Here is a 12,059-nt window from a genome sequence, read left to right on the forward strand (position 1 = left end):
TGAGGCTTGTGGGATCATAGATCCCTGACCAGAAAGCAAATCTAGGACCTTGGCAGTGAAAGTTTGGACCCCTAACCACTGGACCACCAAGGATTTTCCTCATCTTCCATTTTTAAGTAGGGACTATGTTTTTGAAAGCTATGCAGCTTCCTCATTTAAACTGCCAAACTCAAATAGTTTTATTGAGCATGAACAAAAATTAGAGCAGGGAAGAATTCTATTCTGTTTTCATCTGTTTAGCCATTAGAGCTAGTCCACTAATTTAATGTTGTATTATTCTAGTTCTAATTAGCACTTTCGTTTAAAAATAATCACAGAATTTTAAGTATGTGAAGAACTTCAAATATCTAGCCCAGTTGTAGGTCACAGCTCCTTAACAGAACATGCTATCAATTTAGTGAGCTACATTAAACAACTACATTAAATTTAAATGACTGCATTTAAAACATGAGAAAATAACAATCAGAATAAATAGAAAAGAAATATTTTCTGAAAATTTTTTTCAGCTGTGTTGTGGTTGAGTATGCATGGGGTAAGTGGGGTAAAATGTGTTAGGTAGAATGCTAAGATAGTCCCCAATATTTCTTACCCCTCTTACCCTTCCTGTGATCCCCAGACCTGTGATGGTGATGGACATCACTCCCATGATTAGCTTTTGTTGACTTTTAAATATGGAGATCATCTCTGTGGCCCTGACCTAACTACATAAGCCCTTTAAGGGCAGACAGCTTTCTTGCAAGCCCAAGGAGAGAAAGTCAGAGATGCACTATGGGAAGTATCTGACATGCAGTTACTGGCTTGAAGATGGAAAAGGCCACATGACATGTGAAGAGAGGAGCCTCTGAAAGCTAAGAGTGAAGCTTCAGCCGACTGCCAACAAGGAAAAGGGGACCTCAGTCCTACAAAGGAAAAGAAGTGAGTTCTGCCAACAAAATGAACGAACTTGGAAGCATTTATTCCTTCTGCTGGAGATCTTTCCCTAGCTGGACCACTCTGCAGACAAGAACTCAGTCCAGCTAATACCTTGAGTTAAGCCTTGTAGATATTCCCTGAGCAGAGAACCTAGGCATGCTATGTGGACTTTTGACCTATACAACTATGAACTGATAAATGTGTGTTGTTTTAAACAACTAAGTTTGTGGTAATTTGTTTCACTGCAATAGAAAATGTATACAATATTTCACATGGTCAATTGTAAAATAAAGAGTGCAAGAGAAAAAAAATAGAAAGACCAGTTTGCGCTAAATCTATCACTGTACAGATGAGAAAGTTAAGGTCAAGTGTTGGTAAATAACTGTGCAAGACTGTACACTTAGTGACAGAAGCAGTACAGGGAAAGCTCTTTCTTTAGCCACAGTCCTGATATGGTGATTACAATCGTTTCAGTTTAGCTAAAGATTCATATATCTCACATCGAAAGAGAAAAGCTTTTCCCCTACTTATTTCAAAACAACAAAATTTTATTACACTTCTTGTAAGATGAATTATTCTCCTACAAAAAGTAACGAATTTATGCTGTGTCACCTTTTGGCTGTTATAATAAGCTTAATATATTTCTGCTATTAGGAATAATTAAGGACCTGAATCTACTGCCTACACAAGGAGGCAATAATTCCTCTTTCCTAGAGTTCTCTCAATAGGAAGTAGATCCATAAACAAGTTCATGAGGGATAAAAGCTGAGAGATCAAAAGAAATTTCTAGAAAAGCTACTGCAGCTACTCAGCCACTAAGGGACATTTAAATAATTCCAAAAAAGTTTTAGCTCTTTTTTAAAACATCATTTATTTTTAACTGAAGTTCTTTTTTTAATTTAAAAATTCCCTGAATTATTGCTTGAATTTTCGTAAATCACTGAAGTATAGTACTACACTTCATTGCTAAATTTAAATGTAGTAGTCAACTTAGCCACAAGAGGGTTTTTCCAGTTGTGTGAGTCATAAGTTGAGGCACTGAAAGCTATGTTTATTTATTTATTTTTAATATTTCTATTGGAGTATAGTTGCTTTACAATATTGTGTGAGTTTCTGCTGTACAGAAAAGTAAATTAGTTACACACATAATCCCCTCTTTAGTTTTCCTAGAGTTTCTAGAGTTGCCTAATTTTTAGTTTTTCAGAGTTCCCTGTTCTATATATAAGGTTCTCATTAGATATTTATTTTATACGTGTGTGTGTGTGTGTGTGTGTGTGTGCACACTCAGTCCTTTCCAACTCCTTGCGACCCCATGAACTGTAGGCCACCAGGCTCCTCTGTCCATGGAATTTCCCAGGCAAGAATACTGGGATGGGTTGCCATTTCTCCAGGGGATCTTCCCACCCAGGGATCGATCTCCCATCTCTTGCATCTCCTGCACTGAGGCAAGTTCTTTATAAGCTGAGTCATCAGAGAAGTGCATTTTATACATCAGTTCAGTTCAGTCAGTTGTGTGTGACTCTTTGCGACCCCATTGACTGCAGCATGCCAGGCTTCCCTGTCCATCACCAACTCCTGGAGCTTGCTCAAACTCAGGTCCATTGAGTCAGTGATGCCATTCAACCATCTCATCTTCTGTTGTCTCCTTCTGCCTTTGATTTTTCCCAGCATCAGGGTCTTTTCAAATGAGTCAGTTCTTCCCATCAGGTGGCCAATGTATTGGAGTTTCAGCTTCAACATCAGTCCTTCCAATGAACACTCAGGACTGATTTCCTTTAGGATGGACTGGCTGGATCTCCTTGCAGTCCAAGGGACTCTCAAGAGTCTTCTCCAACACCACAGTTCAAAAGCATCAATTCTTTGGTGCTCATCTTTCTTTACAGTCCACCTCTCAAATCCATACATGACTACTAGGAAAACCACAGCTTTGACTAGACAGACATTTGTTGGCAAAGTAATGTCTCTGCTTTTTAATATGCTGTCTAGGTTTATACACAGTAGAGTATATATGTCAATCTCAATCTCCCCATTCAATCATCCCTCCCTTCCCCGCTTTGTAACCATAAGTTTGTTCTCTACAACTATGTCTCTATTTCTCCTTTGCAAATAAGTTCACCTGCATCACTTATCTAGATTCCACATATAAGTGGCATTATTCAGTACTGTTTTTGTCTTTCTGACCTACTTCTCTCTACAGGACAGTCTCCAGGTCTCTCCATTTTTCTGGAAACAGCACTATTTTATTCCTTTATGACTGAGCAATATTTCATTGTATATATGTACCACACCAAAAATTATCTTTAAACAAAAGGGCATATTGGCCAGTGGCTGGGTTAGTTGGCACGGTTAACTTAAGTGAAATTATCTGGGGGTTGCAGTAAAAATATCACCGTACTGTATTCTCAACAGAAACTCTTTTGGCTCACCTCTTTGTCGAGGGGGTCGGTATCATTCTGAGTGACACAGAGGCTAATGCTAAAATGTCATGAGAAGGTTAATTTCATTCATAGAGTTGGCTATCTCTGGCTCACAATTTTTTATTTAATTTCTTTAAGGTTCTATCTCTCATCCATAAACAGAGACTACAGTACTTAACAAGAGTTGTGAAGATCAACTGAGAGAGAAGGAACTTATGCCTGGTATTGAGAATTACTCATAAATGGCAATTACAATTGTTGTTGTTGTTTATCACCAACACATCTACTAAGGGATACTAAATAGACTTGTTCTGCAAAATGATCTTTCAACACAGGTGATTTACATGGTTGCTAATATTTCAACCTTGAAAATGTCTCCAGGTCCAAATTAGTAGAAGGGTGATATCAACAAAGGAAAGTTAACAATTCTTATGTCTATTTTAACATACAGACATGTCACTGACAACAGCTATGAATAAAATTCTTGCAAATCCAATACTTAACCATTCACTAGTGGCAGGGCTATTTAAAATAAGACAGTTCATCTTTCTGCAATTCAAACTTATGATTTAGACTTTAATTTTCCATGCTTAGCTCTTTATTTCCTTTGACCAAGCTGGTCAATTTTTTGCCCTCATGTTCTCATCTTTAAGAAATACTGAAGTTGTAAGATAAGTTTCGTTTTCTGAAGGAAAAATACTGTCATCTTAGCTGGTTAATAAATCAGAAAAGCAGCAGATGGTTGAGGACATGTTGAAAGATGGAAGGAGAGGACACTGGGAAACGGAGAAGCAGTTATGTAAATGTCATGGGCTTTTGCAGCTGATTGCTTTTTAGAACTCTGCTATTATAAGTTTTACAAATGGAAATATGTGCCTGTCTACCCTCTCTCATATCAAGTCTCATTACAGGTGACCACTGACATCCTGAACGACACCCATTAAAAAAGTAAGACACAAATAGCTTCATCTGGAAAGGGGAAACCTGAGAGCAGATATAGGAAGAAGACATAATGGGAAGAGAAAGTATGGTTTTAGGCACCAAATCCTGAATACAACTAGACATACATGGAGGCATCTCTTTAAGTGTGAAGGAAGTGATTTAACCCAAAGACAGAGTAGAATGACTGCACAAAGTCACATAGAAAACTGGTGTGGGAATCAGAATCAGAAATCTAGATATCTACATTTCTAGATAGAGACACTAAAATATCTGAGAAAAATAATACAAACATCCCATGTTGGGAACGCAGGGGTACTAGATACCATGTAAAATATGAGCCCTTTGATGTAACTTTGATAAAACCATTAAGCCAACAGCACCTATTGTTAGGGTTTTCGGTGATGACTAAATCTCTCCAAGAAATAATAAGCAACACCACTGCATCCATCATCTTCTTGGGTAAATTCATCCCCCCCATGCATGACCTCTACCATACATATGTCTAGCAACTTTTGTCGCAATTATACCGAACACATTAGAAATTGTTATTGAGAGGTAGAAATCAAGGTCAAAGACATGATAAGCAAACACTGGTACATAAAAGTGGGCAATGCAACTTATTTGTATTATCTCAAACACTTTATTTAGGTGTTAAAGTTCAGAATTATAGGATATTTTTCTACTTCAGAAAAAAGGGACACAATGTAGATAGGCTACTTATAATACTGAATATGAATGTTATATAAATAGTTCTGGGTGTATAGCAAATTTTGGATGAGTTTGAGCAAGCTCCGGGAGTTGGTGATGGACAGGGAAGCCTGGCGTGCTGCAGTCCATGGGGTTGCAAAGAGTCAGACACGACTGAGCAACTGAACTGAACTGAATGTGGACAGACTCTATCCCTAGCCTACTACCTTATCATACAATGGGATCTGGATGTGATTCACTCTCTCCAGTGTAAAGTAATGTGCAAGGTGAAAACAGACCTACAACATAATTCATCCTTCTTCAGAATGTAATAATTTTCTGTTTTCTTAGTGGCTTTGTTAGTTATAGGCTGATATCAACCACCGCCTCAACAACCTGACAGAACAGGGTCAGCCACTTGAGAGCCTGGAGGGAGAATGGAAAGAACAAAAACCAAAACCCACAAAAAAAAAAAAAACCAGCACTGGCTAAAGACTGGCAAAAATGAAAATATCATCACATAAGCTTAAAACTTAGAAAATCATATATATATGTGCAAGTTACTTCTACTAGGCAGGATATAGAAAGTCTTCAGGCCTACTCTCTTACTTAACTTTGCTGGAGGTTTGTGATATTTTTCCAACTCTATGTTCAGGCTGTATGAGAAAATGTCCATGAAAACCACCAGAAATACAGTTGCCCCTTTGTATCTGAAGGTTCCACATCCACATATTCAGCCAAACAAGGACTGAAAATATTTGGGGAGAAAAATTTAGAAAGTTCCCCAAAACAAAACAAAAACCCTTGCAATTTTTTACACCCAGAACTATTTACATAGCCTTCATATTCTATTTGGTATTATAAGTAATCTCGAGATGATTTAAAGTATATGGGAGGATGTGTGTAGGTTCTATGCAAATATAATGCTGGTTTATATAAAGGACTTGAGCATCCTCAGCTGTGGTGTCCTTTAGGGATCCTGGAACCAATCCCCATGGATAGTGAGCAACAGTTATATATATTATATAAACAAGGAGACATTAACCACAGCCCCTCACATTCACTGTTCTGATTGGATAGACCTCATCTACTCATTTGCATAAATCATGGTACTCACCAATGGTGTAGAACCTCTTCAGCTCACTTCTTCGGGAAGGATGTTTCTGGGAATTTGCTGCGTTGTTCTGTTCTTCTTCAATGATGGGTGTCTTGGGTGCTGGGGGCTTACTGGCTTGTGGCATTTGCTTTCCTGCACCAGCCAAAGGGTTGAACCCTGGAGCAGTAATATCCACCGACTGGGACTTTTTCTTCAACCTACAGGTAGAGCATACCACATGTGATAACTCCTGACTCCAGAGAAAGACACAGTTGGTTTTTTTTTTTTTTTTCACATTTATCTCCATCATAATTTTTTTCAACAACTAAGCTACATTTGGCCTTGAAAGAGAACAAGGTTTATTCAGAAATTACAAATCTTCCCTACATTATTTTAAATCCTTCAAATATTTTTGAAACTAGTCAAGGGGAGGGGATCTTCTAAACAGAACATTTTATTAAAATACATTCAAATGTAAGGTGATAAAGGACTTTAACTGTTCAAACAGCAAACTAAAATCTGGCTTCAGATAAACACAATGCACTGAGCAATTGTTTGAAGTTTTGAACAGAGTATTTTTTAATGTCACAGTAAAACATTAGTTAGAAACAAATAATTGCAACCCCCAGAAGAATAATGAAATGTTTATCTGTACAACTAGAGCCTGCCAGTGTTTTTCTGTTTCATTGGTAACAGCATCATAGCTGGAAAAATTATAGAGTCTATACTGTTTCTCCAGATACTCTTAATGACAGTAAGTATACTACTGCTCCTCCTAAACTTTAGAGAGAGGACATCAGGTCTGACAGGAAAAGCAAAAGGCTACGTGAGCAAGAGAACATTTTTCTTGGTGTAAAAATAATTGGTAAGTGATATGCCTTGAATTCAAACACTTCAGGTTACACAACCTGATATTTGTAACATAACTGAACCCTAAGCCCAGCATACCCTCGGTGCTTGGTACTTTTGGAGGCTAACGTTAAGTGTCATTTTTCAAGCCTTAATTCCCTACAGAAAACTAGTTGACAGTTCTATCAGTTATGGTAATCACACCTGCACATTTGCAATTCCCTAAAAGTTTCATAAAACGTCACACCTCCAGGTTTCAGTCAAGCTTTTCCAGTGTATTAGCTCCACTTTCTGCCCCACTGGTCAGACCCTGCTCCTGCTTCTACACTTGGCTTAGATGTGGCCTTCTCTTGGACACTTGCTATGACACAGACCTTGGTGGTCTGACACCATTCTGCATGGGAGGCTATTCATAATGAGCTCTCAGCAAGCCTTTATTAAATTGAATTTATCAGAGCAAAATCTTTGTTAAAGGAATAGAATATGCCAATTAGTAAAAGATTCTTTAATGAAAGCAGTGTTTATTCAAATTTAGTCATTTAATTATCACCTGTAGGCTATCCAATTTCAGTTCAGTTCAGTTACTCAGCCATATCTGACTCTGCGACCCCATGGACTGCAGCATGCCAGGCTTCCCTGTCCATCACCAACTCCCAGAGCTTACTCAGATTCATGTCCATTGAGTCGGTGATGCTATCCAACCATCTTATCCTCTGTTGCCCCCTTCTCCTCTTGCCCTCAATCTTTCCCAGCATCGGGGTCTTTTCAAATGAGTCAGTTCTTCACATCAGACAGCAAAGTATTGGAGTTTCAGCTTCAGCATCAGTCCTTCCAGTGAAAACCCAGGACTGATTTCCTTTAGGATGGAGTGGTTTATATACTACCTATGTGATCTACTTAATATTCATGAAAATTGACTTGCTTTATTAAAATTGCCAACAAATATATTAACAAGTGCTCGACAGCACTAGTCATGAGAAATATAAATTAAGACCACTTCACACTCAAAACAGAACCACCAGAATGGCTAAAATGTCAAAGACGTAACATGACGTATAGTGATAAGCAGCAATTGGAATTCCGGGACATTGACAGTGGAGACCACTCTGGGCAAATTCCTGCCACGATCTTAGCTGAAGGCATGCATCTTTCGAGTCACTCATTATATTCTTAGTATTTATCCTACACAAATACAGACATATTCACCAAAAGGCCCAATCAGGAATATTCATAGAAGCACTATTTATGAATACATAAATATCAAAAACAGCCCAAACATCTTGCCAACAGTAGAAATGGGTAAATAGGTTGCATAATACTTACAAAATGGAATTTTATACAGCTCTGGAAATGAAAGAACTACACCTGGTTGTAATGACACAGATGGGTCTCATAAAAATGACATTGAGCAAAAGGAGACAGACAGAGAAAGGCTCATGCTATGGAATTCAATTTATATAAAGTTCAGATAAACTATCAAACTCTCTCTGCTATTAAAAGTGTGGATAGTGGGGAGTTATTACACTGACGGGCTTTCCAAGTGGTGCAGTGTGAAAGAATCCACCTGCGAATGCAGGAGGTACGAGAGACACAGGTTTGATCTCTGGGTTGAAAAGATCCCTTGGAGAAGGAAACGGCAAACCACTCCAGTATTCTTGCCTGGAAAATCCCATGGGCAGAAGAGCCTGGCCATGGGGTTGCAAAGAGCTGGACATGACTGAGCAACTGAGCATACCACATTACACTGACAGAGACAGGAATGGCTTTCTGGGACTCTGTGACTGCTCTGTTTCCTGATCTGGGTTCTGGGTACCAGGATGTGTTTACTTTGTGAAAATCTAATAATCTACAGTTTCTGCATCTTTTCTGAGTATACACTACACTTCAATAGAGTCTCCATTGGAAACTGGCTGAATTTTTAACTTATTCATTTAAAATCAAGATTATATATAGTTACTGAATAGCTGCTTGTCCCAAAGCAGCAAATGAAAAGAAATAGAATGAAAGTCTTACCTCTAGCCTCCCAAAGACGGCCAGAGTAGAGTGAATCTAAAGAAGAATCCTTTCCTCACTGGGTTGGCTGTACCTCGTCCCCCTGCTTTCCATGAACTGAAAGGGGCTATTCATTCATTCCCTGAAAGGCTACTTTGCATCAGCTAATATTTTGGGGACCTGGAACACACGGCGAACACAAAGGGGCAAAATATCTGCCATCATGGAATCCTCATTCTCATGAAGGAAGACAAGTAATAAGTAACAAAACAAACCAATATATAACAAATCAGGTGGTGAAAAATGCCGTGATTAAAATAGAGTAAAAGGGATAGCAAACAAAAGTGTCCAAGCATATTGTTACATAAAGGAGAGCCGATGGAGGGCTCTCGGACCATCAGACTTTTGAGAAGAGACCTGAAGGGAGAAGCCGTGAGCAATTTGGGGAGCAGTATTTCAGCAAATGGGGAACTTGTTTTTCTGCATTAGAGGAACAAAGTGATTGGAGGAGACAAGCAGGAGATGAGGTCAACAAAATGCCCTCCATCAACAAGATGGGGCACAGGAGAAAGAGGACAGATTATATAGAGCTTCAGGGTCATTTAAGAATGAGGCCAGGAGAGGGTCTGATCCAAGGAGGCGTGTCATGATGACTGTATATTAAAACACTTTGTTTGCTTTGCTGAAATCAGGTTGAAGTTTGTATCTCCAAGTTAAGCAAGCTGCATGCAATGACCTTCAAGGAGTCAACACCAAAAATCACTTAGAGTACCACATACTTGAGCAAACAGGGGTTTACTTTGCACAGGATTATGTACTTATTAATGCCGTGGTCCTCCAACATCATCATTCTTGTCTGAGTCTGGAGTTTATGTACTGTAGCTAAAAGTTACAGTAGTACTATGAGCAGCATTAAGATTAATAAGTTAAGAAATAAGGTGAAGGTTATCGAGGCAACAACTTTGATTTGTTCCAATGTGGTTTTCCAGAGAAGCACAGTTAGGCATACAAAGATGTAGACTACACTAAAAATATATTAAACCCTAAAAACTCTAAGAAATCACCAATATTTGACCATTTTCACCTACAGTAATGTTAATTTTCTATAGTGCATTTTACAAACTTTATTTCAAGATCAAATGAGTTTCAGCATATAGCAAGTTTTTTGGGGGGGTGGGTGGGGAGAGGCGGTACAAAGGAGTAGGAACCGAAAGGAAAGGTGCTACATTTTACTGAAAGAAATCCAGCTGTTCTTTGTGTGTGCCTGCTTTGTCCCTCAGTCGTTTCCGAGTCTTTGCAACCCCATGGACTGTAGCCTGCCAGACTCCTCTGTCCATGGAATTTTCAAGGCAAGAATACTGGAATGGGTTGTCATTTCCTTCTCTAGGGGATCTTCCCAACACAGGTATCGAACCCACGTCTCCCGCATTAGCAGGCAGATTCTTTACCACTGAGTCACCTGGGAAGCCCAACCGCTCCTTAGTTCTCAGTAAAGATTATTTTCAAAATGTAAATGTGACAAGTTTTATCTTCAGTCCACGGAGCAAACTATTTCATCACCAGAAACTGCTTACATTTTAAGCTGGCCTGTTTCAGAATTGATCAGAGTTGCTAAATTTATGTCTCACACTGGAGGACATCAGCAATGAATCTTAAATGTTTGATAAAGGGCTTGATACTTAATTAATGAAACTCTCCATCACTTCAAATACCTAAGTACAACTCCTTTTATAGCCCCTGGAATAAGCAAAGGACAAAGGCAAGCAGTCTTTATTTTCTGTATCTTCCCTCTTCTTTCTGCTCTTTCCCACCAGACACTCGTCCCAATCAAAACTTGAAGGTGACATGTTTCCACTGTTGTCGCTGGAGTCTGGAATGCTGCTAGCAGGTTTGTGGGCTTGCTTAAGGAAAGACTTCTATTTGCATGATCTTAGAAAGGAGAACTGTGTGGGTAACTGAATTACTCCTTTAAGGATCCTAAAAATGACTCCTGTGGTTGACAAGGAAACCTGCTAAATGCTACCTTCGATTTCCATCTTTCACGAAAGGGGAAGTCTTTGTAAATTTTCAACAATGTTCTTAATTAAATGTGTTAAACAAATGTAAATATAGCCTAATGGCCTATGTAGGTGTAAGGGAGTGATAAATGAAACATTACAACTAGAGACAAAGAGATCTCTCAATAGATACTAAGAGGATCGTTGTTTAATGTGCTTTGCATTACCAAAGGAAAAATAACTGTGACATCTTAGACGGGGAAAAGGAACTGAATAAAAAGAGGCATCCTCCCCCGCCTTGGTACGGCTTCAACAGGCAGACACCCTTGTGTTTCATCATCTTTGCCTTTTCTTGCTCCTATGTTCTTGTGAACAAACAAGAATTATTCCTACTCCTCCAAACATGTATTCCAATGCCTTCTTTCATCGTGGTAACAAAGTGAGTGAGTGAAGTCACTCAGTTGTGTCCAACTTTTTGTGACCCCATGGACTGTAGCCTACCATTCTCCTCTGTCCATAGGATTTTCCAGCCAAGAGTACGGGAGTGGGTTGCCATTCCCTTTTCCAGCCAACCCAGGGATCAAACCCAGGTCTCCCACACTGTAGGGAGAAGCTTTACTGTCTGAGCCACCAGGGAAATCTTTATGGTAACAAGGTTGGACATTTTTCTGAGACTCAGTTTCTTCATCTATAGAATGGAGATAAAACAGAACCAGGAAGGTTCTGAGGACTAAGTAAATATCCTAAGGAAAAGTACCCAGCATAGCACCTGCATGGAATGCAAGTTCCAATCTCTTTAAGGGGATATAATTTTGTTCAAACTTCTATGGATGCTGAGGAAATGATATCAGCTTCTGCACAACTTTAAAAAACTTTTTATTTTATATTGGAGTATAGCCATACATATACAGGTATCCATTCTTCCCCAGAGCTTCCCTGGTAGCTTAGTTGGTAAAGAAACTTCCCACAGTGCAGGAGACCCAGGTTCAATCCCTGGGTCAGGAAGATCCCCTGGAGGAGGAAATGGCAACCACTCCAGTATTCTTGCCTGGAAAATCCCACAGACAGAAGAGCCTGGCAGGGTACAGTCCATGGGGTCACGAAGAGTTGGACATGCTGAACACACATGCAGAAGGAAGGAACTTATGATGATTTTAATAGAAACAT

The 12,059-nt window shown here is 39.1% G+C and overlaps 1 protein-coding gene across 3 annotated transcripts in view; it reads right to left on the reverse strand.

Annotated features, from left to right (window-relative positions):
• Positions 1-12,059, reverse strand: part of OXR1 (oxidation resistance 1) — a 517,492-nt gene that overhangs the window by 243,441 nt on the left and 261,992 nt on the right. For all 3 annotated transcript variants that reach the window (XM_069600384.1, XM_069600382.1, XM_069600385.1), the window contains one exon: positions 6,076-6,272. In XM_069600384.1, the coding sequence (XP_069456485.1) occupies positions 6,076-6,272 (197 nt within the window). The remainder of the gene's footprint in view (positions 1-6,075; positions 6,273-12,059) is intronic.

The sequence above is a fragment of the Ovis canadensis genome, chromosome 9 (assembly GCF_042477335.2).
Source record: "Ovis canadensis isolate MfBH-ARS-UI-01 breed Bighorn chromosome 9, ARS-UI_OviCan_v2, whole genome shotgun sequence".
NCBI classification, from domain to species: Eukaryota; Metazoa; Chordata; class Mammalia; order Artiodactyla; family Bovidae; genus Ovis; species Ovis canadensis.